The sequence below is a fragment of the Tetrao urogallus genome (assembly GCF_951394365.1).
Source record: "Tetrao urogallus genome assembly, chromosome: 10".
Taxonomy (NCBI): domain Eukaryota; kingdom Metazoa; phylum Chordata; class Aves; order Galliformes; family Phasianidae; genus Tetrao; species Tetrao urogallus.
In genome coordinates, this window is record NC_136823.1 from 8,906,982 (window position 1) to 8,932,549 (window position 25,568).

Sequence of the window (25,568 nt, forward strand, 5' to 3'; positions counted from 1 at the left end):
CTGTTATTAAAGGACACTGATTCAAACTGACAGAGCGCATCTCCTTCTAGCAATCTGAGTGAGGATCAAGTATAACAGAACTCTGAAAAATCTGAAATCACATTTTGAATATTGAAGTGTTTCCTCGCTGAGTATTTTCTTTGTCTCCCTCCGTCTCTCCCCTATCTTTATGAGAGTCATGTCTAGTTTTCTGTATGTTCTAAATATATTTCCTTTAATACATAAAGTTATTTCAACATAACACCTTGAAGAACTCAGAGCAAGATGGAAAATCATCTAATGACCATATCTTCCACTGATTTAGTGCAGATTTCCAATTTGTTACAGTTCAATATAAAAGTCAAAAATCAGTGACATGATTCACAAGTCAGTGATTTATAAATTACAGCATTAGTATACATATGTTGGAGCTGTCTGCAAAGCCAACAATGAAATTACTGCAGAAATACATGTCAAACTACATAGAACTGCACTTTAAAGTTAATTCTTCCATTCAAAGGTAAAATAGAGAAAATTCTGAGATTATACTGAAGTAATAATCAAGCCTCACAAAGTCAATGATGTGCTCTCAATTCTGTGTACTTTACAACAAACCTGAAGTAAACTCACCTATTTAATGAAGTCCAAATTTGCACAGTATTGGCCCAGTACAATTTACCTCACTAATCTTAATGAGTTTTATTAAACTAGTAACAAATAAACGAGAAGTGATTTTAAGCTTTGGCCCACATTATGAAGCTTTTTGCAATAGCCAGAAAGAAAAACACAAACACTTAAGATCAAAGATAACATTGTAACCTTGCATATCCTGCTCCAATCTTTGGTACATTCCTGGCGAAATCCTGCAGTAAAAGCTCCTAGATAAGCTATTACTCCTGCTGATATCAGAACGTCTCCTGTCAGGTTATCATACATGTCTTGGAGATCATTTGCAGCATCATTCCACCTACAAGAAACAGAAGCTGCAAATTATCATGGCACCACGTTTATGACACTGATGATCAAACCAACATTTTTGTTGCTGTTATATTGTATACATCTCTCTCTCTATGTACATACACTGATAAGTTGGCTTATATGTTAACCTGTTGTTTCATCTCACTTTTAGACTTTCTCTACAACTCTCCCAAATGTTGCTGCCCATATTCATACATTATAGACAAGTCTCAGATAACTGAAGTTCTAATTCTGTCTCTACAACAGAGATTATATCTTTAATGTCTTTAATCTGACCTTGACTTCTCTCCACCAAGGCCTCCAATCAATTTCTCTGCTCGTTCAAGCTTTTTAGCACACAGCTCAACCTGGAATTCTAAACGAGCCTTTTCTTCAGTTTTCTCACTAAAAGTTTTTTCCAAAGCAGTCAAACGACCTTCAACTGCTGCAAGTTCATCTCTCTTCTGATTCAAGAGCGCCAACGTCTCAGCTAAGGACTGCTGTGCCTCTCTTAAACGATCTTTCTTGGGTGCAACCACCTACTCAATTACAAAAAATACACAAGTGTTTAAGGCATATTTTTGCATATTTGTTATTAAATAACAATGTTAAAGGTGAACACACCAATCAAGGGAAAGCTCTCACAGCACCATGGGAGTAGGATCAAAAACATACCTTTGCAACCCTGTCGTACACCTCCATTGCCATAATCCATTTACATAAACCCTCTGCTGCTGAGGAAGCTTTCGCCACTTTTGGCGGATCAAACTCTGGATTAGTCAGGTATTCAGCCCGAATCTTCTGCATGACAGCTGCCTGGATGACAAGTGCATCATAGGCCATTAACGTTTTCACATGGCAAAGGTTAGCTGCTGACACTTCAAATTACACTGATTGTCACTTCTCCATACTCTGATATAGTCAAGAACGACTTAGCATGAATTGTCGTAGAAAACACATTTGTTTGTGTTGATTTTCATGTTACTCTCTGTGGTCTTTCACGTTCTCATCCTGATCCTTTCCTTATCCTTTATAATTGCACAATTGCTATGTCATCCATGCTGTAGTTACCTAAGTACTAAAAGCATTACAATCATAAGCCTTTAAATTACATTGTTCCTTGATGCAAAACCTGCTGATTTCATTATTTACTATCATTTCTCAACACAACTGTTGGGGTTCAGCATAAAAACATATTTCTACTGACTTATGGCAAGATCTGAATGAACTACATTGCTTGTGCCTACTTTTTGGAACAAGTTTTATGAAGGACAAAGCATAGTCAATTTCTACTCAATTTGGCAAACTGCAAGAATCTTGCCCTCTTTCTTTGGGGCAGCAGGTCAGATTTTAAAGTTTTGTATCTTCTGGGTTTATTGTGTATTTTCCATTATACTTAGAAAATATCGCCATTTTTTCAGCCTGCATTCAATCAAAAATAACACAATTAGAAAAAAAAACATTATGAAGAGAGTCAGTGTGGACAGTTATTTAAAGTGAAAATATTGGCAATGCTGGAGTAACTGACTCAGAAAAACTAACACAAAAAAGGCATGGAAAGGTTGGACATAGAGCAAACGTTCACTGCCTCCCCCAAAACAAGCAAAAACTAAACCCAAAGCAATGTATTTCTAATGAGGCTAAGAGGATCATGTTTTATCAACAAAAGGAGATAGCTCTCACACCACTTAAAAGAGATTTCTGGAGTGCTCTTGAAAAGAACTGGTGGCAACAAGAATTTATATAGTCTTAAAAGGAACAAGAGAATTCATGAACAAATGATCAAAAAGCTACTGAACACACAAAAACTATACCTAACTAAGGATATCCCTCCTTTGAAGTGCGTGAGAATAACATCTGCAGAAAATATCATACGCAATGTTCCTATTCTTTCCAAGGCAGCTGCTTCTGGCCATTTTTGGGCACAGGTTAATGGGTAAGACCATATTTACTTCGACAGTCTTTACTTTTAGTTTTTCTTGAGATAATACTTACAAATTGTGAAAATAGAAACATTTGCACATAGAGGCATATTTAATTCAAGTAGAAAACAAGCAATACAGAAGCCTTAGAAAATCCTAAAGGGGATTTAAAACACTTTTGTCCCTACCTACAAGGGACAACCAAAAGAAGTCTGACTCATTTGTTATGACCATATTCATCTCATGGCGATATCCCATAATCTTAAACGGATCCTGGTCATGTCTCATGCTTAGTTGACAAACCTGAGGCAAATGTGGCCTCTTATGTAATATTTTCTAATTTTTTTTTTTTTTTTTTTTTTTTTTTTTTTCCCCAGAAGGAGATATCTGCATTCTAACAACTACTGAAAAACAAGACAAAAGCCTTACTGGAATATTGTCCTTGTCATACTCTTTCAAATCCTTTAAGAAATTCATGTCACCGAGGAGTTTCTTGCTTGGACCCCAGTAATCTAAAATCTACAAAACACAGTAGGAAATAACTATAACTTTTTAAACAAACACAAAAACAAAATTTATAAACCTCTTCAAATTAACTCATACACATTTAAAACTGACGATAATGTATCTCAATGACACAGCAATGAAAAAGGGAAAAAGTCTGTCAGGTCAAATATTTCCCTTCAAACCATATTTAAAACCAACCAGTGACTAGGGAGGAATTATTTATTTTTTATGTGTCAAGCAAATTAAATGAGTTCTCTTTGCAGGTTCCAGAATCCCAAATTGTGTGCGTTAGTCACCGGAAATGTCTGAGGTGGAGTTTTCAATGAAACAATGTATGTAGTCAGTATTTAACTACTGGTCTTCGGGTTACCTTACTTATTGAGAAAGTGCTCTGTGTTGTGAAGAACATCAATTATGGTTTTACTCAAAACTCATCTGTCACATTACCTTGCCTCCAGTCCCTGAAGGATTTGGAATCTTTTCAGGTTTTATGTCTTTCATGACACAGACAGCAGCCATGACAAGTTTGACACCAGATGGGGGATTCTTCATTGATTTAACAATTGATATATCAGAAGGCTGAAATAAAAACCACAATTTAAAAAAATATGATACTTATTGTGATTCTTACCACTAAGATAAATGACCTAATAGAAAAAAAAAAAAAGAAAATTATAATATCATTGTCAAATAATATAATTATAGAGAACTTTTAGAAGGGATTATACAGCATTAGCAAGACAAGTAAAAAATATCCATGAATTTATCCCACACAGCTGTAATAAAAATGAAATAAATGCCAGCAACTGCAAAGTAACAGTTAAATATTTTTCAAAGTCCAGGTTAGAATATTTTTAATACACTTTCATAAATGTCACCTTAAGCATCTCATATACTTCACAAATCCTACAAAGTAATTCCTCCATGACCTTCCAAAAAAATACTGCTTTCAGATCACGTTTAAGTCATGATAAGCAGAAAATATTTACTTAAAGATCCAAATAATTTCTAGCCGTATGCATATGCCCTCTTACACATTACTGGTCAAAAATAACTGAGCTGAAAGAGAAAATCCAGCTGATAATACTGCCGGTAACTTCAGGTTTTGGGAACCTACATTCCAGGTGCACTTTCTTGCAAATGAAAAAAATAAATTTATAAATGTCCAATCTCCCACTTTGTATTATGAGTACGTGAAATAGAAATCTACTCAACTACGGCTGTTGCAGATAATGTATTTCCTTTGCCAAAGCCTAGGAAATGCAGTACATTTCAAATCCTTTTATGTCAGTGTATTCTTTCCCAAACAAATATAATAGCTTCATTATAACAAATAACTTCCAAATGCTGAAGTCTAGGTTAACTTGCCTTTAAAGTGTCAAGAGCTTCAAGCGCAGCCTCCAGGGCTGGGATTGCTTCTGCCAGATCACTCTCACATTCATTTTTCAAAGCCTGAGCTTCTTCAGCCTTTTTTGTTGCAATTTCTTCATCTACTTTTACAATTTTTCTTTTTTGTTCCACTTCTGCAGATTCTATTTCTATAGTCTAAAGAAAAAGACATGGGATGAACCTCCTATTGAACAGTGAATGATGACACAAACTGAGATTACCTAGTACAGTAGTTACTGAATACTTTGATATTCTCTGTTTTTCAGTATTTCAGTATTTTCATATATTTTCAATTTATGTTGAGGGAACAATTTGTTTCTTAGTATAATGCAGCATTGTTCTAGAACTTTAACAGTAAGTACACTGCATAGAATCAGACTGCTGTCAATAAAAGCTAAAGTACATTTGATGTTCAGGAAACAAAAAAAGTTTGTGCATTAGTTTGTAATTCAAAACCAGGGTTTTTTGGTGAGTTTTCATAGCTTTGGTCTGTAATACTGTAACACTGACTACAGAAATCTATTCTATTTTCAGCTACTAGTCAACTCTTCATCCAAGTACTCTCTCTTTAGTTCTTCTCAAGAGGCATCTAGTTTTCTTAGAGGCCACTGCTGCATATGCATATTCTTACAATAAAAAGACAATGTTATATAGAACTACCTTCATCATATTTGCATTATCCACTTTAGCCTCTTCCAATTTGGGCTGCAACTGAACTAGTTCTTGCTTCATCTCACCAACCTAAACACATGCAAAAGAATCAGGCAGGATTCTGAATTTCAAGGCATAATTTCCAACAATTTATATAAGATACAGTTTTTATGTTATGACTATTAATATAAGGAAATAACATTTTCAAAACACAATACTTCAGAGTATTACTGTGCTGTCGTTTTGTATTGTTGTTTTTATCTCATGTGTATAATCTCTAATTTTAAGAGTTGCATTCACTTATAGCCAACTATTTAGGAAAGGGAAGCTACGACCATATACTGCTATGCTTAGAGGCCTTTGGACAGCTACATCTGTAGAAACACAAAAACAGAAGAAATTTCTTGTATCAGTATCTTTCAATATCAGTATCTTACTGATTGTGCAGAATTTTCAAACAACTTGCTTGGAATTAAATCACGCAAGTTATTCGGTGTAATAGAAAAGAAATGCAAAACAAAACTGTATGGATCACTTCTCTCTTTGCAGAAATACAGGATTGTGCATCATTAGAATAATTACTAGAAAACAATAAAAACTAGAAACATATTTTGCTCACAAGGACACAAACAAGAATGCGAATATTTTTTTAATTTTAACCAGATTTGGAGCTAGAACACTAAGGCTGCTCTTTATTTTAAGACTTTCAATCTATTTCTAAGCCAGTATATTTAAAGATCTGAAGGAAGGTTTTTGACTTATCTCTAACAAGACCTTTTTCTACCAACCATTCTGTATTTTCAGTTCCAATTCTGCCCATCTCACCTGTGATTCAGCAAAAGCTAGTTGATCTAGGCCATTCACATATTTCCTCTTGGCTCTCATTACAGAGTCTTGTTTCTGAGTCAGAAGTTTCCGAAAGGCAGCAATAAGTTCAAGATAAGAAGTAGGAGTAACGTAGTTATGGCGTTTCAGACTTTGAAAGAACCTATTACAAGAAAAAAACACTTTTAATCTTTTTATTTTTATTTTCACCTTAACTATTGGTAGAAAAAATGTGTAAATGTTTGACAAATAAGAGGATTAAACAGTTTTTACATTTGTATACAATATTTTTTAGCTGGACAGCTTATACATTAATTTATAAGACAGAAACGAGTAGCAGTGAAACTCAGCCACCTAATAGCTGGCTGTTTCTTATTCTTAGTAAAACAATTTTGAGTTCTGTTGTTCACTTTACTCTTTTCAACAGCATAATCTTGTGCCTTTCAATATTTCTAAAAATTAACATGTTGGTTTTAGAAGAAACAGACTGACCTCGAAGAAAGTGACAAAACTGAAGTATGAAAGTATTTACAGATGGCCACAACCTCCTGACGCTCGCTGTCTGTGAGTTGCAGTGTTTCTAAGAACTTATTAGCCACACGTTCAAGGGCATCTTCAGGCCATGGCTGAGAGAGAAATGAGAGAAGAACATGTCAGACTTAGCTGCTAGCAGTCTTCAAAGTTTAAAAAAGATTTCTTCTTTATTTGATACACCAGCGTGAGACACACTAGTCGCAGCTACGTCTCAAGAGCAATGAACTGACATAAGGAATGCATCAGGCTACAAGGTCACTGCCCACACAGTTTGTCCTAATGAAGCCTGGATGATGTTCTAGTTAAAACTGTATATTACCATTTTACCCAAAGATTTTTGCATCTGTCATCCTCTGGCAGATAAATTAATTGACTTCAGCACCAGGCCAACCCATAAAGCTAATTGTATTCAAATTGAGAATAACATTGCCTTTACATCAAGGACTATTAGTTACAATAGTTTTCTAACTTCTATTCTTATAATCTTCCAACAGAACACGAATTTGCTAGTCACTGCCATGATGCTTTTTAGCAGACCGGAGTAATTACGACCATTTTACAATCTAGCCTTTCACAATATACACCTTATGCAATCAAATGACAAATTACTACCACCATGCTGAGATTAATCACCACTTGGAAACATAGAATCTGTACAGCAAAGTCTGAATTTGACTCGCTGAAGAAATGCTAAGATTTTATATTGAAGAGCTTCCAAAATATGGCCAAAAATGTCCATGCTATTTCAAAATTTTGAAAAAACAGAGTAATACTACACTGAATACAAAAGGAAATACATCATGCAAATATAGAGATTATTAAAAAACAGACATAGTTTGTTGGGGAAAAAAACAAATACTTTTACATACCTGGAACCAATCAATGGTACAGCAGTTGATAAGTGAGGGAAACTGTCTCAGACGATTGCGGAAAGCATCTCCAATTGGGCTGAATGCTACTACAATATGGAGATTTTCTTTGCAGCAGTTCACAAAAGATGCAAATAAGGCCAAGGGACTGAGTTCTTCATGCTTACTTCCAGCTTGAGCTACTGCACGAATACCCTTGAGAATAATATATACAAATATACTTTGTACATGTAATTACTCATTAAGTATTTCTGTATTTAACAATATTGTTATTCACAGCATCACCACTAAACAAAAACCTTTTATTAATAAATGAAAAGTAAAATAAACAACACAAACAGAACGACGAGTTAAGAATAATGAGCGAATATTAATATTTAAGAATATGTAAATATGAGTAAATAGTACATTATTTGTTTGTGACCCTGACAAATCATTCTAGAAAGGATCACTTGCCTGAGAACAAAAATTAAAAATACAACGTGAGTTCCAGAAGGATAAGACATATTTGATTGAGGCAGATGGTTCAGATGTATTTGGAAAATCAAAATTTAAAATCTGCTCCCTCATGAAATGATGAGCCAAAGCCTTCCACTGATAAATACATAAAAACAACCTTACTTACAATCAATCTTTCATCACTCAAAGACATTTAGGACATACGAACAGATGAGGCAAATTACTACTCTCGTTACAGAAAAGCTACTACCACAAAAGCAAATGTCTACATTCTTCTCCTGCACAGTGTAATGTAAACACTAACTACGGCCTCAGCATATCTGTGAATAAACAAAGTTTCCTATGTGCACAACTTAATGCCTCTGTACGCAGTGTGAGGTTCAGAATTAAAGCTTGCAGTAGGCATAAGCTACTCCAGTTTACTAATAACTGGCTGATTCTGCTAAAAGACTCAAAAAACTTCAAGTTTAAGTGCATGTGTCCAGAAGCCATTTTGATTTAAGGCATACTTCACACTGAACTGACAAAATGGAGATGTCATTTAAGAGAATTAAATGATACCTCAATGATCTCTTGCTTTTCATCTGCTGCAAAAAGATTGGGTACCTCCCCAGTGTTGAGGAGACTATCAATGTCTTCTAAAAAACTTTCTTCTTTAATTTGGGCATCTGTGATTATAAACACAGTTTTCAGGCCCTTTACACCTGCATTCTTCAGGAGGTTCTGAAAACGCACGACAGTTAAAATTATTGTAAACTCCAAAACATTCTTCGTCAAAATTAAATCAAGATGCAAAGAGGTTATTAATACTAACTTTCAGATCTTCTCTCCATTCATTTGTGCCATAGGTTTTGGAAATCTCTGGTTGAAAAACGCACATTTTTGCCATGAATGCTGCTAGACGAGTCAAAGACTGACGTCCACTTCCTCCCATGCCAATCAACAAAGCATTACCTCCTGACTGCTTCAGAATTCGGCTTATACGAGACAAATGTTCCAACACATACCTAAATTTGAGACATATTAATTACCAAAATGGTAGAAACACACATACACTTGTGCACCAGTGAATCTGTTAAACATATACAGAATTACCATCTCCAAATTAAATTTGGCAGAAAGGTAGTAGCATGCACCACAGAACAGTAAAATAAAAATGTCTGTTATGTGAAGTAGAGAAAGGAACAGCATATTCAGAAAGCAGGAGCTGCACATTACTTAGAGTCCTATCTACTGTGAAAACGTAAGCATAACTTATTTTGGAATTATGCAGCAAAATCTATCGGAGACTTTGCACAAGGCACAGGGCACTTAAGTTGAAGTGTAATAAAATTTAAACAGGTTGAAGTCTTTCAAAGCAGACAAACTCTTATTTGTCTAAACAACCAAAATACTCCAGAGTCAAATCAGGATGCTATCCATGAGAATGGCCTTTAAGGTCACAGTCAAACACGTTCTCATGGCTGCCCCTCCAAGACATAACATGGATATTGCTTCTACACTCAGGAAGAAGCCTTTCCTCAGGCTGCCAGCCCTTCGCACTACCAGTACATTTGTATAAACAAGTTTGTCAAAATGACCTAAATTACATAAACTAACTGTAATCATCTTCACAAATCATCTATTACAGTGCCAAGAGGCAGTAAACTCTAGAAAAAGGAGGAAGATGGAGTTCCGTCCTCCTAATCTGTCTCAGTTGTAGCTCAGCCTGATCGTAAGCTAAGGAAATCACAGCAGCCTGCAGAGCCTAAAATGTCACGAGGTGAGCCCAGCGCCAAGCTGTGCACATGCCCCAAGTGGAGAGCATTTGTGCTGCATAATAACACAGCGCTGTCACAGCCTGTCTGCTCTATCTCACTTTGTACCTCAACCCTAGAACCTTTGTCTTTCATTGAATGAAAGTCCAATGAAAGCACGAGTGGGTAAACTGCCATCCATCTTCACTGGTAACAGAGGCTCAGCAGAAGTCCAGAACCAAACATTTGTTGCTTCTGTATCAACTGAAGAATACACTCAAAGAGGCCCTCTGGAGAAAAACTTATTATTTACATTCTGATATAAAGAAGCAAATGGCTAAGAGAAAGAAAATGGTTCGTTTCCATCAAAAAAAGTACACCACCTGGAACACTTGTGTGGACATGTGAAGGGGATGATATATACATAAAAAACAAGCCTGCAAAATTAGATAAAGTGAATGATCAACTGCTGCATAGAGCTCTTTGAACTATAGTACATATTGTAGGCACCTGAAAACCACAAGGTTCATTCTTGTTTTGTGGATTTGATTATATTCATCCAGACACTGCTCCACAACATCACCAAACAGCTGAATACTTGGAATTTCAACATAAAGTCTTTCATCTTCCTCAAGTTCTGGATTAACATAGTCACCAAAAAACAAACTTCTCATGTTCTCTTCTGTTACCTATGGTGAATACACGACAGATTATAAGCTCATGTTTAATGTCAATATTTATCAGCCGGAAAAAAAGAGTGTCTAGACAAATACTCACAGCAGCAAAGCAGGCATTCCAATATTTTAACTCACTAAAGACTCCCTCAAAATTCTCTATTTTTATATATATACATATATTTATTTATTTTCCTACACAGACGTCACTACAATTAAAGAAAGCAGTCTACCACAGTAATTAGTCACAGGCTGGATTTAAAAAGGGAATGTCTCTTTACCCAGTAAGCTCTGGAAGTCTAGTCATAACATTTCTACTTGTAAGTACTGTACCATGCACATATCCCAGCTACATCTGTGGTAGGGATTGTTTACAACTCATATGTTGTTGTTTTCCTGTAATCTGCCATTGCCCAATGATTCAGTATGTGCTACTGCATCTCCAAGAAAATATGTCACAGATTTATTATTATTTTTTTAAAAGTTGTTCTGCTTACTTACCAATTAATTAGATGCTTTATTTCTTAGCTCTGAATAAAAGACTACACTTGGTAGAAGAATTCTCCTAATACATAAATACTTCAGCTTTTTTGGGATAAGCTCAAAACAAGTTGCATTCAATTTTTACTTGAATTTCTGATACACAAATTGTTTAAGGGAAAACTAAGCTCACCCACATTTTAAATGAAATATGATTCTGAAAAAAGTTTACATACAACAGTCAAACTCTCTCAAACATTTTAACTCTTTTTCCTGAAGAATTCATTTCCAAACTCAATTCCAATTTTCAAGCATATTTAAACTAAATTTCACTTGCAATTGAGAAACTTCCAAGTTTATAACAAAGCAATGATTTTGCAGCAGATTAATGAGATACTCACAGGTGTGTTTCCTTGTCTCAGATGTGCAAAAACTGAATCAAATGCTTCTTTGAAATGCTCTTTCACAATATCTTTCATTACATTGAACAACCATGCTCTGTCACTGTCTTCCACCAGACGGTCGTAGAAGACACGAAATACCTCATGTACAAACAGACGAATCATTGTCTGTTTGCTTTCAACAGAACTCCTCTTAATGAGCAAGCAGCCATGGATAACACGTGAGAAGTCACGCAGGTTGAACGTATAATGAGACTTGGCTGGTGTGGGCAGTAGATTTTTGATGGCTTTCTTATACATCTAAAGACAATAAACACACAATCAACAATTTGGCTATATGGCTATATAATAACATCTTTTAAAAGATCTTCCAAAATTATATTTTTCCAAGGAAAACAGCTCGCAACTTTAAGAAATGCTAATAATGTCTGAAGATCTCAGAGTCTTGTGAGTATATCAGGTTCTTCTCACATACATACACTATTAGTCAAAATTCGCAAGTGGTGTAAGTAATTGGAACTTGTGCAAATAAATCTATTATAGGACCAGGAATACTATTCAGACGTCCTGACTTTAAGTGAAGGAATGAAGGATACATAATGCTATTTTCCTTGGTTTTCAATTTGAGTTTGTTTGTATACCTAGAAATTATTCAAAAAAATTATAATTCCATAAGAATGCTTAAGGAACAGTAAGAGACACAAGACACTCCTCTTAATATGTTATACTGTAATTCACATCAGCTGTCACTAACTTACTGTATGATGGAAATACTGTCATTTGTCATTACATGGAACATCAGCAGAGCACTGTTCCCAAATCAAGTTTTACAGTCTTACTATATCCACACTACTGAGCACACATTTGTTTTGCCTGTTGTCCTGCATCCAAAGCTCAATTCTTCCACTATACTTTAAACCTAGGAGCCAGAATTATTGCTTACTGGGATGCAAAATCATGCTGAAATAGATTCTCTATCTAGCAGACATATATATAAGAGTCTGACAGTATAAACACATTTTGATGCAGTCTGATGAGAAAAAGCTGCACAACAGCATTAAAAGACAATGCTCTAAAATCAGTCTAAGTTGCTTAAGTGAATATTTTAAATAGCATATGTAGTTAAATGCATTTAAACTGCAGCATATAGCAGCTGTATTGAGCTGCTACCATTTTCTTCTTAAAGAAGTAGAAGTTTTTTGCAAATCCCTTCCTTTTTTACAAGAACAAACAGAACCTATGAAGAGATTTCTAGTGGCAGCAGTTAGTCAGCTTCATCATTCACATGTTAATATATTCATCTGAAATAGATTCTTAAATACCAACTCTGCAACTCCTTAGAATGAGGTGGATTCAGACTTGAAAACATACTTGGGTACAGGCAGTACTGAAAAAGTGTGACAAGCGCCTCAGTTCTGCAGCAGAAGAAAAAGCCACCTGCTAATAATCCCCAACTCATGACTCCTGTGCAAGTTCAGCCATTTTAATTTATGGAAATTACTGAATTTTCTTCAGAATTCCTCAGTGGTCAAATATGAGCATCCTAAATGCATCTCTTCAATGATGAATACTTATGTTAGGCTAACCCTTGCTACTGATTTCTGATATGTAAAATGCCATCAAAGGTACATTTTGATGTTATGCCTGTAGCTCAAAGCTTCTTTGCAAAGATGTCACAAATTGCCATTCCTTTTCTTGCACGTGTGGTACATTGCAAATATGATATTTGCAAAAATCTGCAACAAGAAATTTCACAAAACACATAGAAATTGCATACAATTGTGTCAGAGGACTTCAGTTTCACAAGTTTTTGTGATGTCTTCTGTCATACTAGAGACAGATTCTATAAAGCTGCATGTCCACATTAGCTTCCTAATTCTGCTGTGAGGTGTCTGTAATTAGCATAAGAACTGGGAGAAGAAAGAGAGTGGAGAGGTGATTTCTTCTATCTTAGTCTTTCAAAGAAGGAATTTTCTCAGTATTGCAACTGATGTTTTCATTTTGTCTTTGCATGAGAAAACTTCCTGTGCCTGCCTGATCTCCAAAGACACTGCAGTCTGATCCACCTGCGAACAGGTACCATGAAGCTCACGCTGACATACAAAAAAAAAAAATACACTCAAAGACAGTTTTCCCAGAAAAAGAGGATTACTGCAGCCAGAAAGCTGGATAATTTTATCAAGACATATGAACCAGTATGTTAAAAAGAAACACAATATCTGAAAGCGCTGTTTCACCAATTGCTGTAGAGGAATTTTACTGGACAAAGCAAACTTCCATAAAGACATTTGCCTCTTACCTCTAAAGTGGCAGTGACAATTTGATTTCCAACTGAGAAGAACTCAGGAGGAAATTCCTGAGACCGCAGGTAAAAAGCCACTACGGTAGAGAAGATGCGGAGCATTGTTTCATCACTAAAAGAATTGATAGCGCAAACATTGAAGTGTCGCAGAAATCGAGGAGAAACAGGATTCCTCCCACCGCCTGGAGGCCCCATAGCAGCAAGCAACTGTATATCAATGAGGGTAATTTTAGATGTGTCCTTTAAATCATACCTTAAAAAAAAAAAAGTTACAATGCAATATTCAGATAGACAAAGATATTAGCCATGCATCTATGCTACAAAACCCTTTCTGCTTGCATAACATACAGATATATATAAAAACATTATTAAGAAAAAATAACAAGAAAAAACCCTAGCCTTGTAACTGATTACGCCTTGGTTAATTTTAACAAACCATGCTGGTCTGAAGGATTACTTGTTCAACAAGACTTCAATGAAACCTGACACAAACTCCTGAAACAGATACGAAACTTTAATGTTTTCCATATAAACCAAAGCTATCATAAAATCTACAAAGCTTTTTAAGAAGTATTTTAAAATAAAATTCAAGTGAATAATCTATCACCATATTGAGCAACTTGAACGTTTCCGTTTTATTTCAAATAATTACCAAATTCCGTGGTCAAAGAACTGTCTTAAAAGTTCTATAGGGGGTTGTGCACCATACTTCTCCAAAGCAGGCATATTCATGTCATCTACAAAAATGATGCATTTTTTTCCCATTGGAGGACCAAAGACTCCTTTGCGCCTCTTGTCCAGCCTGGCCATAATAATGTTCTAAAACGCAGACAGGAATATTTAAAATGAAGATTAAATATTCATATAGGTCACAATTTTAAAAGACAAATTGGCTGTTCTACTAACCTGAGTCTGGTTGGCACTGGTTCGAGCTGAAAAATTAATGAAAAAGGGAAAGTAGCGCTCCTCATCCAAGTTGTTCATCAACTTATCCTTGACATATACAGATTTCCCAGTACCTGTAGGTCCCACTAAAAGGAGTGGTCTTCATCAAGAACAAAAGAAAACAAAAGAAAGCATAGTCTGCAGAAATCTGAACTACAAATTAACTGCCACTAGAAGAAGCTTTTTGAGTTTTTCTACCTCTAGAAACAAAATGTCTTCAAAAGAGAAGACACTGTGATGTTTTGAAATACGTAACCATATAGCTTCCTCATAATTTTAGTTTGCTCCCAATGACAAGACAAAGAGGTCAAGGAGGAAGAAACTTTCCTCATTCCCTCACTCTTTTGTTTTTGAGCATGTATGCGCACGCAGAGGTTACACTGCTCCCATAAGTCTTCAGCGACTTCATACAACCTTCACACTTGAAATTATGCCAGAATTTATTATCTTTTGTTCCCTTACATGATAAATACAAATGTATATACACACACACATATATATGGTTATAAATGACTAGTACAACTGATTCTAACTTATGATTAATAATAAAAAAGAATAATATATACTTCAGTATCAAAGAAGAAAGAGGGAACAAAAATTCCTCAGTCTCTTGTAACAGCATCAGCAGAAAAACACAAAATCAGCATAATAAAGCAAGATTACAAGAGAACTTCATTTAAAAAGACAAACAAACAAAAAAACCAAATCAAACCCAGAATTGAGACAATAAAATGCATTCTTTCTAATAATTTCCTATTTTTAATAAGCCAAATAAAGTTTACATGAAATCAATGGAAAGAGTAAGAGATGTTTCTACCTATGACAAGTAATTCAGAAATTTGTATTGAAATAACTTACTTTCCATGGGTAATAAACAGTTCCATCAAATAGGTATACCGGACTGTATCCATAGTTGGGACTATGATATCTTGAATCTTCACATTTTTACCACTGTAATCAGTATTTTTAATAAACCCATTCCAATGAACCCAACGTCCTCTGCCTTTCATCTTGGAAAAAAGATGCAAAAACAAAAAAGCAACAGCAAAAATAAAATCCAATCAAGCAACCATACAGAAGAACATAAGCTTAACTTCAGAAGAGCAAGTACTTGCTCTCCTAGTATTTTCAAAGGATACAAAACAAAACTGTAGTAAATCACCTATAGGCTCAATATCCTTCTTCCCTTCTAGGAAGTTTTTTGGTTTGTAGAAAACCAAACTTGAGTCTATCAGCTTAGCTTTAGTTAGAAAAGAATCATAACTGGTATGCACAGCTTGGTATTTTCTAAAAAACTGGTCAGAACATTTGTATTATAGAAAGAATAATAAATGAAGTATGCACTGTGGGATTTGGTTCAACATTAATACTTTATAACATTCAACAAACTCTATGAAGTTGAAATATCCACCCAGCTCTATTTTCATTCCACTCAGACTGTACAAATTTTCTTCTATCAGTGTAGAAGCAAGAAATCATACCTCATACACATAGTCATACACCAAACCCTTCTCTTCAAAGGGACACTCCCATTTTCCCACGGCCTTTGGTACTGGATTTGTTTCAGATTTCCCAGCCAAAGTTTCCCTCAAGAAAGTATCAAAAATGATTCTGCTGTCACTATCACAAGTGCCACCAATGGACCAGACTGTGGCAAAAGCAAAGGAACCCTGCAAGGGCGAAACAACAAGAAAGAGTCTGAAAAACTGATGCATAATCTGAGCTTTCTATAGTCCGATTATCAGGTAATTCAGAAAAAATGTTTACAGGTTGCCCTAGAATAAAACCTGGTCGAGAGGGATCTAGAAATCTGATTAATGACAAACTAAAACCTCATTCAAGGAAATACATGAAAAAAAAAAGCGCACAGACTGAAGCATTCTGTCACATGTCAAACTCTGAGAAGAGATCAGCCACACTTATCTCGGGGATTTTCTAATTACAGACCAGGATCTAGGAATTTTCAAGTTAAGTTTTAAATAGAAGCATCTATATTTTATTTTTTTGTTTGTGTTTTTTTTGTTTGTTTTTGTTTTTGTTTTGTTTTCAAATCTTACAGAGCCGTAACAGTCAGACACAGAGTCTATCTTTCTATCTTTCACAGAAAACTCTCCTCCCAAGGAAGTTTTGCTCACACAAGTCAATGAGTATTACACAGACACATGTAATGCATCTTTTTGTCTAAGTATTACGTTCCATAAGGGAAACCAGATCCTCTGCTTTAGCTAATTACTCAGTTAGTTGGAAAGCACACCTAATAAAAACAGTAGTTATGCCAGTTAATTGGAAACACAGTAAAATCCCAACTAATTGGAAATAGAGTAAAATATTTAATTGTATTCGTTACTTGTTACACTACCACATCCTGGCAACTCCGAAGTTTGTTGGGGGGAAGGGGAACAACAAAGAAGCAAAGCTGTTTCTCATTTCTCTTAATCCCAAACTAAGTTGGCTTTGTTAGTTAAATTAATTTTGAAGACAAGTATATGCAGAAACAGATACGCATCTTACAACAGGTTTGAAAAAGCAACCAACCATAATCCACACACGGATATTTTTGTTGGTGGGATCCTCTTGTGCCATTTGACAAATCAACATTTCAAAAAGCCGTGTAAGAGCTACTACAGCATTGCTATTGCTTGTAGGTACCAGCTCCTGAGAGACACAAAGGAAAGGGCATTATGCTACATAAGTTAAGGTAGCTTATCTCTTGGAGTTAAAATTCTAAAGTAATTAAATAATTAGCTAATACATAAATATTTGAAGGCAAGGTTTACACTGATTTTCATTCTAAAAATCATTTATCTGTACTTGGAATGTCAAAACACAGAGGTTGCTAAGCACGTTCACTGCCACTAAATGACTATGAATAGTCATACATCTGGAAGCAAAAGGAATACATACAAAAACAACAATGAACAAAAAGCAGAAGCCTATGTGCTATAATGCAGTTTGCAAAAAAAAAAAAAAAGACACGTTTCCTTAAAGCTTAAAACGTGTGTTCCTTATTTGACACAACATCTTTAAAAGAAAAAAGCCACAGAACACACATAAAATCTAATCACCACTAAAAACATAAAATAGGAAAGACTTTCCACTCAGTAATTTGAGTAATTGATTTTTTTTTTTTTAAAGAACAGGGTGAAAACTGTGACCAGCTTACAATGCAAGTCACACCTAGTATTCTTGTTCTGACTTTTCAGACCAGACACAAGAGTTGCCCTTCCCTAACACCAACAGGGGGCTGCTGCATATGCACTATAATTGCTCCTGTCAGGAGAGAACAGCTTCTCCCTACCCAAATTTAACTGAATCTAAGTAGACAACTATTGCAGCAAAAAATAAATCAAAAAATACCTTGCACTTTTTCTGACGGAGCTGTAATGCTGGTGGTATTAACCAATCAAAAAGACCTTGTAGGAGATCCTGATGCTCCTTCAAGTTAAGAGGTTCAGGCAGTTTATTCAACCAAGAGGTAACAAGTGGTGTCCAGCCCAGTTGTGAAGGTTCCAAATAAATCATGCCACAGCGACTGACCGTAGCAGGCTAAGGAAGAATTGCAAACTCATTCTATTATAAGTTTAATATATTGAACCTTGTTTTACCTTTCCATTAAATAAAAAACTTACTGATGCCTGGGAAAGGTCCATTGTTTCAAAAATCAGACTCATCTGAGGAGACATCTGAATGATTTCCCCACTCATCAGACAAAGCTTTGATTAAGAAAAGAAAATCACAAAGATTAAAAAAAAAAAACCACTTACTTGCTAATTACTCTTCCTGCCTCACTAGAAATTGTACATGAAAATCAGCAAAGCCAAGTATATGCAAAGGAGAGGCCAACCACATCAGTGTTAAATCATTTGGAGCAGTAATTAGTGCCATACTAGATTTAGCTAAATTCTTTACTTCTATCATAGTATTCCACATTATCCTACCAGTAGCTTAATTACCAGTAACTACTCCTGCATATGACAGGATAAAGAAAAGGCCTCAAGCAAAAAGGAGAAAGATTTGCTGCTATTGTTGCTGCTAATGAAGCATTCCAGTTGGAGAGCCATTTTTCCTGCTTAGAAAAATAACAGTCCAAATTGAATATTTTCAAAAATTTAAACATAAAACATAGTCTGTAATTTTTACACACACTTTTTCAGAAGTGCTGTGCAGTTACAGCTTTGATTTCAGAAGTTCATCTTGAAAATGCAAACGCTTTCTTTTTTCAGTTGAGATCGCAAAAACATACAATTAAAGACAAGCTTTGAAAACAGGGCCTTCATAGTAATTGTAATTGAATGTCACTTTTTTTTTTAAATTGATTTAATTGAATTATTAAAATTGATTTAAAATTGAATTATTAATTTTTGTTAGAAGTTACAAATATTAAGGGGATACTACACACTAAATATGTTACAAGTTGACTATCATTCAAAAAAAACCCAAAAGGAACAAAAAGAAACAACTTCACAAATCTTACAGTTTGTTCCCAAAGCCACCTTGCACTTACACTTTTCAAATGCCAAGCATTGCTGTGTGCTTTTGTGCTTTTATTCCTTGAAGATTATTTTCAAAACGTCTTATCAATTTACTTAGGCATTTATTTGCACTGACTGATACCTTTTTGTTGTCATCCAGAACTGTGTTCATGCTTTCTATCCACAGGGTATCAATTGGGCCATCAAAGATAACCCACTTGCGCTCAGGAGTCTCCGATAACGCAAATTCTCTGAAAGTATTAGCAATGATACCATCTGTCCACTAGAGGGGGAGAATGTAGGAATGAGAAGAAAGACGACGGCAATACATCTCAGTTTAAAAAGACAGTAAGTAATCCCATCGGTAAGTATTTGTCAAAGACAGCTTTAATTGAACAGAAAAATGTAACACCTTCATTTCCTTTTCATTATTCTTTAACTATTCTTCTCTTGCTTGGAAAAGAGTAGAACACAGATTTGCAGTTTCACAAAGGACCATGCCAGCAAATGGAAATTAAACAGTGGTATTTTGCCTGTAAAACTGTATTTTTTTTTAAGAAACAAAGGAAAGGCACTTAGATGTGCTTCTGCTCTGTTTTGCATTTGCTTCTTCCCAGAGTCACCCTAAGTTTCACTATTTCACATTCCTTTTTTTATATTGTTCCTTCTCCAAACCAAAGTTTTACACGTGGAGACAAATCAGGTTTTAAGCTTTTCTAAATAGTTTTTGAAGTCAGAATATAGTTAAACCAGTGCAGTCACACAAGTCCCATGAAATCCATGAAGATAAACTAGAAACTGAACAGGAACAAAAAAAAATAAACTGGCCACTGCTACGTGCTATTTTAAAACCATACGTTACCTCATGTGATATCATATCAAACTGCCCAAAAAGCTGACCCATAGTGATCGATTTGGGGTTCACAGTTCTAAAGACCACTTTCTCTTCTTCACCATAACCACGTTCTTTCATAAGAGACAGCGTATCTGCCAACACGTGTAGAACTTTGGTCTTCCCAGAAAAGGATTCCCCTACCAGCATAAAGCTGTTAGGTGGAAAGAAAAAAAAAATGCCATTAATAGATCTGTCTTGCATTTTAACTTTTGCAGACCACATGAAGGACAACAATATTACTTATATGCTATTTATCTTTAAACACTGTGGTAGATCTGGCCCTCCTTTCTAGAAAAAGCATACTTGCATTCTAAAGGAGTTGCTTTCAAAGCCATACACCAACTCACATGCTTACATTGCATATACATCTAAGTTCTTCAACTCAGTCATTTTAGCTTTAGATTTACAAAACATCATTTAGGCAGAAAACAGTTTATTTGCACATGTAAACTTAACTGCACAGCCACTGTACACAAGCTGTCCTCTAAAACTTAGATTCACCCCTTAATTTCACTTATTTATAGAATCAAGTATTATTTTCTGGTTTATTTTCCATCCTGGACAGCTTGTAGCAAAGTTCTGGAAGAAGACAAACAGAAGAAATGCATACTTCACAGACACACACACACACGCACACACAGATACACAAACTACCTTCAGCCACATTTAAAAAAACTCTACTGGTCATCCAGCAGAGGGATGTGACTGTAGCAGTGTCACCCTGGAAGGATTAATTAATGAGCTGAATAGCAGTATTCATAAGGGCAATATATTGTTCACATTCCTTCAGTCAGCTTACTGCTCAGTAATAAGAGCTAGGAATAAAATGGCAAAGCCCTGACTAACACAGCTGCTCACTACCAGCTAACTGAAGCCCAGTCAGCCTCCAAGCAGTGGCAGCTTCCCCCCCCAGTGAACTCCCCCCACTTCCATTGTACAGCATGAGTTATACAGTATGGAATATCCTTGTGGCCAGTCTGGGCCAGCTGTTCTGGTTCCATCCTGACAACGGTTTAAGGGCTGGTCCGGCCCGGTTCCGTGATGAGCGGGGCAGAGGGATCCGTAGATCCGTGCCTCCGGAAAAAAAGGAAACAGGGGACCCCAAAATAATTAAAACAGCGGCACCGATCTGAGGAGAAACAAACTAATTTACTAAGCATATTATCGGAATGCAAGATAACACACTATAATACAATATAATCAGAATTGAAGCTAATAAATCAAATATAATGAGAATGAGAGAGAATGTCCGAAAGGTGGATAGGCCTCACCACAACGCTGAGGTGAGATGCGCAGTCCAGTTGAGCAGCAGGGAGACGGGAGCAGCGCCCACGACGAAGGGCAGGCGAGAAAAAAAAATCAGGTGACCTTGCCAGGAGTTAAACCTCCTCTCCCTGACCGCAAGGTCCCCTGGGGAATGTAGTTCTTCTCTTCAGGGCAGGTACCCAGGACTTGAGCATTGACAATTAAAGTCCCAGTGCCCCACATGATGTTATGATGTGGAATACCGAAAGCCAAAAATCACAAAACCATGACACATCCCTTTGTGCAGCCCAGCCTTTTCATTGGGAGGTCAGTATGAGAAGCTGAAAGATTCCTCACTTGGCAAAAGCACTACTCAACAAATATTATTTTTTCCTTCAATCCAAAACATGGCACCATATCAGAAAAAAAATCTACCTCAACAGTAACCATTTCAACACAAACTGAACCATTCTGCCACTCATACTATCTTTTAACCTTGATATAGATAACTACCATGACACAAACCAAAACGACAACACATACAGCTTGTGAAATAGTACAGAGAACTTACCCATGCCTAACAATCATCATTTCATACGTCTGTATCATTTTCTCTACAAAAGCTTTCACAGGTTGGACGTTATGTCGAATACAACACTCAACTGCACATTCCAGAAAATCCTAAAATCAAACCAAATCACAACCTTATCATTTGCTACAAGCATTTTTTTCTTTTCCTTGTTTTCCTTTTCAAAAACCAATTCTCATGTTTACAATTTAGACGTATAAATCTAGATTAAGTATTTTTATTACATATGATTCATTGTGAAATTACAAGTAAATATTCATTGCACCCTATTCCTTAAATTATCATCTTGGACTACAATAGTTTATGATCATTAATAAGGGTTTCATGTTAAATAATACATGTCATATATCTAACACTGTTAATCAGAATACAGCAAACACCCCTGGAAAACAAAACAAAACAAAACAAAACAAAACAAAAAAAACCAGAACACTTTCGTACTTTTAATGCTACAGCAGGAGTTAACTACAGATTTGATCCTGAGGGGATGTTATATCCTCATCAGGAACTAACAGTGTGCTTGAGCATAATATGGTTTTGTTAGGAGTTTAGCATTCACTGGAGAAATTTAACAAGTCCATTTTGTCTTTTCCTACACGTTCATCTGCTCCCCAGTGATCCTCCTACAAAGGAGCTGTGCTTTATTTGTTGCTATAAGCAAGAAAAAAATACAAGTGCAAGGCTTAATTTCACTAAAATATATCAAAAAATTAGGGATCAATTGTATCCAAAAATTAAAATCAGACAGACTCTTATATTTAGTAAATTTCCAGATCAGTTTCTGATTTCTTACACTGTCATTCTGGATGTAATGGATCTTGGATGTGAATTATACTCAGATGCAAGAATTTTCTGTGGTACAAATTTCAGTGCAAGCATTCTACAATCTTTCTTACTTTTCAGTAACTCATAAATTACTGTATTATTTACACCTGGTTACAAAAGAAACAAAACCAATACTGTTTAGGAAGGAGAGGTTACAAGTTTACTTACTTTGTAGTCTGCATCAGGAAGTTTGATTCCAGGAAATAAATCACTTGTTATACCCATGAAGAGAGGTATATCACATGACAAAAATTTGGGCTCATTCACATCCTTGATTGATCTAAGAAGCTAGAGAATACAATTACACGTTCTATTAGTAATGGAGAATATGCTGTTCAGAAACTAAAACAATCTAATATGCAATTAAGATTCTTAATTATACGGTGCCTTCGATAATGATGCCAGTTAAGCAGAATCAGCAGCACAGCACTGGAAAGTGTAGCATGCACTTAAAAGATAATAAAAGACAATTATCTTTGTTTCATCAATAGGGAAACTAAGTAAGGATGATCAGTGACGTGTCAATAAAGATGTGGTGGAACTGCCCTAACAACTCTGAGCTGCTTGCATCAGTGAAGTTCCTTAAGAATTATTCCCTGAACTTACCAATACATCCTCATCTTCCTCTGGAAATTTCAGTTTTAAATTCCCAGCAGCCACCAACACAGCTTTAACTGCTCGCATGCCATAGTCATAGTGATACTGAGAAGAAAGCTGCTCTGAACAAAGCCTGTAGGTCATTACTATCTTCACTGATAGTGACTTTGCATTCAGAAATCCATACGAGTAGAGAGAAATTTCTGCTATCAAAGCATAGTTAGGAACCATCATGGCTACTGTTCGGAATAGAACCTGAAAGACACACCCCCAAAGAAATATGACAATTTTGTGAGGAATGGATTCATCCCACCACAGCATTTCTAATGGTAAACATTATCAGCTTTTGAAATGAAGTACTGCTTAATGAGATCAGGTAGATAAGCTATGGATGATTTGCAACAGTCACAGAATTGTAGAACTGGAAAGCAGGACTGTTAGAACACTGGGAGCCCACAGAATAGATAAAATCACCAATATTTGGAGATACAGTTTACAACTCACTAGAAATAAATGCATACCATCAAGATCCACCACGAGGTACGATCGAACACAGAAAAGACATCCTACCAGCTCTTATCCCTCAGCACTGTCTCAGCACTGCAGTTTGCCCCCACACTGACACATCCCACAGAGCAGTGCATGATGTAGACAGCATGAGCAAACGTACTTCCATTCCTGAAGTAATCTGAAGCTGACATACTTTTCATGCTGCACTAAGTCTGCTTTAAGTTAACATTCACAGCTCCTGCTCAGTCCCACATTGAGTCTAAAGGGACAGATGCCAGGCAGCACTGCTTCAAAAAACCTCCAGATTACTTGGTTAAAGCCAAACGTCCCACTGAAACCACTAATATAGACAAAACAATAATCTTTAAGATTTTATTTCATCATGTAGCATAAGGAAACTCATTACCTGGACAAGGTTTAGTTCACTAACATTTATTCTATCAGATAAGACCACAATAAAATGCTATGCAAAAATTACTTCCTTAAAGCATTTTTTCTAACACATTCCTCCAATTTTTTCAAATTCTTTCAAAATACCAGTAATTAGGAAAAAGAGAGGCTTAGTATGTCAATAATTAATAAATACATAAGCAGTACAATCTGAATTAAACCTGAATTAATACCAGCAATATGTGCCTTTTAAAAATCATTTTAAAGCAGAAACATCTTTTATTGTTTTACCTTCAGATTATCTGGAAGTTCAGAACGTCCTGCATAACCTGGATTCATAGTAATAGCTACAAAACAGTTGGGGTTAAGTTTCAGCTCAGTTCCTTCAAAAACAAACTTTTCTAGTTTTGCCTGTATGGCTCTCTGGATGCAAAGGATCTGCTGGGCCACAACAGACAACACTTCCAGTTCAATGCGATTGAATTCATCAAAACATGCCCATGCACCTGATGAAGCCAAACCCTTGAAAAACTGTAAAATGAAAAAAGACAACAATAGCATCCCTAATTTTTAAGAGTCCGAAAGAAAATAAGAGTATCAGCAGTCATTTCTTTTTGTGTTCTAATTAGTGACTTGATAGGATTTCACGGCACAGAAAACATTAACATGTTGAGACCAGTGTATTACATCCAAGAGCAGCAAACCTCAGGTGACACTCATTCACAAGTGCTTCTGCAAAGTGGGCATTCTACAGTTCCCATCCTAATAAATAAAACGGGAGTTCTAACACTTCTATTTACCTTTCCCATTGCCACATAATCGAGGCCATCAGAGCAGTTGAAGACAACACACTGCACAGCAAGAGCTTTAGCTAAGTCTTTTGTGGTCTCTGTTTTACCTGTCCCTGCAGGACCCTCTGGGGCTCCACCAAGGTTTAAATAAAAAGCTCCAATCTAAGAAACAGAAATAGTTTATGAAAATTATTAGTGCGTCATTATGAGATTATTTTGAATGAAAATGTGAATTTAAATTGCACTGACAGATACAACGACTGTATGAAACAAACAAAAGAGCATTTACAGATTGTACCAATTTATAAATCTGAAAATTATTTACAGTCTAGAAATAGAGACAACTGAATTTTCCATAAAAGAAAGTTTAGTCTTATACACCATCATGACAACGATTACTCAAACTTTATTAGATCCAACCTTTATTTTTTTTTAGATACAACTTTAAATTCAAATTTGAAGCCATTACTCAGTTGCTATTCTTTTCTATATCTGCTTCTCGTTTAATATACTTTTTCCATTTTTCACTTTCCACACTCCCTTTTGTAGCATTTCTATTCCATTCTCCATTCCTTATGGAATTCCTTCCTTCCAAGATTAAAAGTCTGTGAGCCAAAAAACGGA

The 25,568-nt window shown here is 35.7% G+C and overlaps 1 protein-coding gene across 1 annotated transcript in view; it reads right to left on the minus strand.

Annotated features, from left to right (window-relative positions):
- DNAH12 (dynein axonemal heavy chain 12) overlaps positions 1–25,568 on the minus strand; it is a gene marked incomplete at both ends in the record, with an annotated part of 62,558 nt that overhangs the window by 16,239 nt on the left and 20,751 nt on the right. The window contains 29 exons of the mRNA XM_079540503.1: positions 799–946; positions 1,234–1,475; positions 1,612–1,752; positions 3,288–3,377; positions 3,813–3,944; positions 4,734–4,910; positions 5,415–5,495; positions 6,231–6,393; positions 6,723–6,856; positions 7,634–7,828; positions 8,654–8,815; positions 8,907–9,099; positions 10,339–10,517; positions 11,384–11,683; positions 13,683–13,938; positions 14,338–14,504; positions 14,592–14,730; positions 15,489–15,640; positions 16,112–16,300; positions 17,166–17,285; positions 17,988–18,176; positions 18,260–18,343; positions 19,245–19,385; positions 19,965–20,148; positions 21,814–21,923; positions 22,825–22,944; positions 23,263–23,508; positions 24,445–24,684; positions 24,954–25,106. Coding sequence (XP_079396629.1) covers positions 799–946; positions 1,234–1,475; positions 1,612–1,752; positions 3,288–3,377; positions 3,813–3,944; positions 4,734–4,910; positions 5,415–5,495; positions 6,231–6,393; positions 6,723–6,856; positions 7,634–7,828; positions 8,654–8,815; positions 8,907–9,099; positions 10,339–10,517; positions 11,384–11,683; positions 13,683–13,938; positions 14,338–14,504; positions 14,592–14,730; positions 15,489–15,640; positions 16,112–16,300; positions 17,166–17,285; positions 17,988–18,176; positions 18,260–18,343; positions 19,245–19,385; positions 19,965–20,148; positions 21,814–21,923; positions 22,825–22,944; positions 23,263–23,508; positions 24,445–24,684; positions 24,954–25,106 — 4,827 coding nt within the window. The remainder of the gene's footprint in view (positions 1–798; positions 947–1,233; positions 1,476–1,611; positions 1,753–3,287; positions 3,378–3,812; positions 3,945–4,733; positions 4,911–5,414; positions 5,496–6,230; positions 6,394–6,722; positions 6,857–7,633; positions 7,829–8,653; positions 8,816–8,906; positions 9,100–10,338; positions 10,518–11,383; positions 11,684–13,682; positions 13,939–14,337; positions 14,505–14,591; positions 14,731–15,488; positions 15,641–16,111; positions 16,301–17,165; positions 17,286–17,987; positions 18,177–18,259; positions 18,344–19,244; positions 19,386–19,964; positions 20,149–21,813; positions 21,924–22,824; positions 22,945–23,262; positions 23,509–24,444; positions 24,685–24,953; positions 25,107–25,568) is intronic.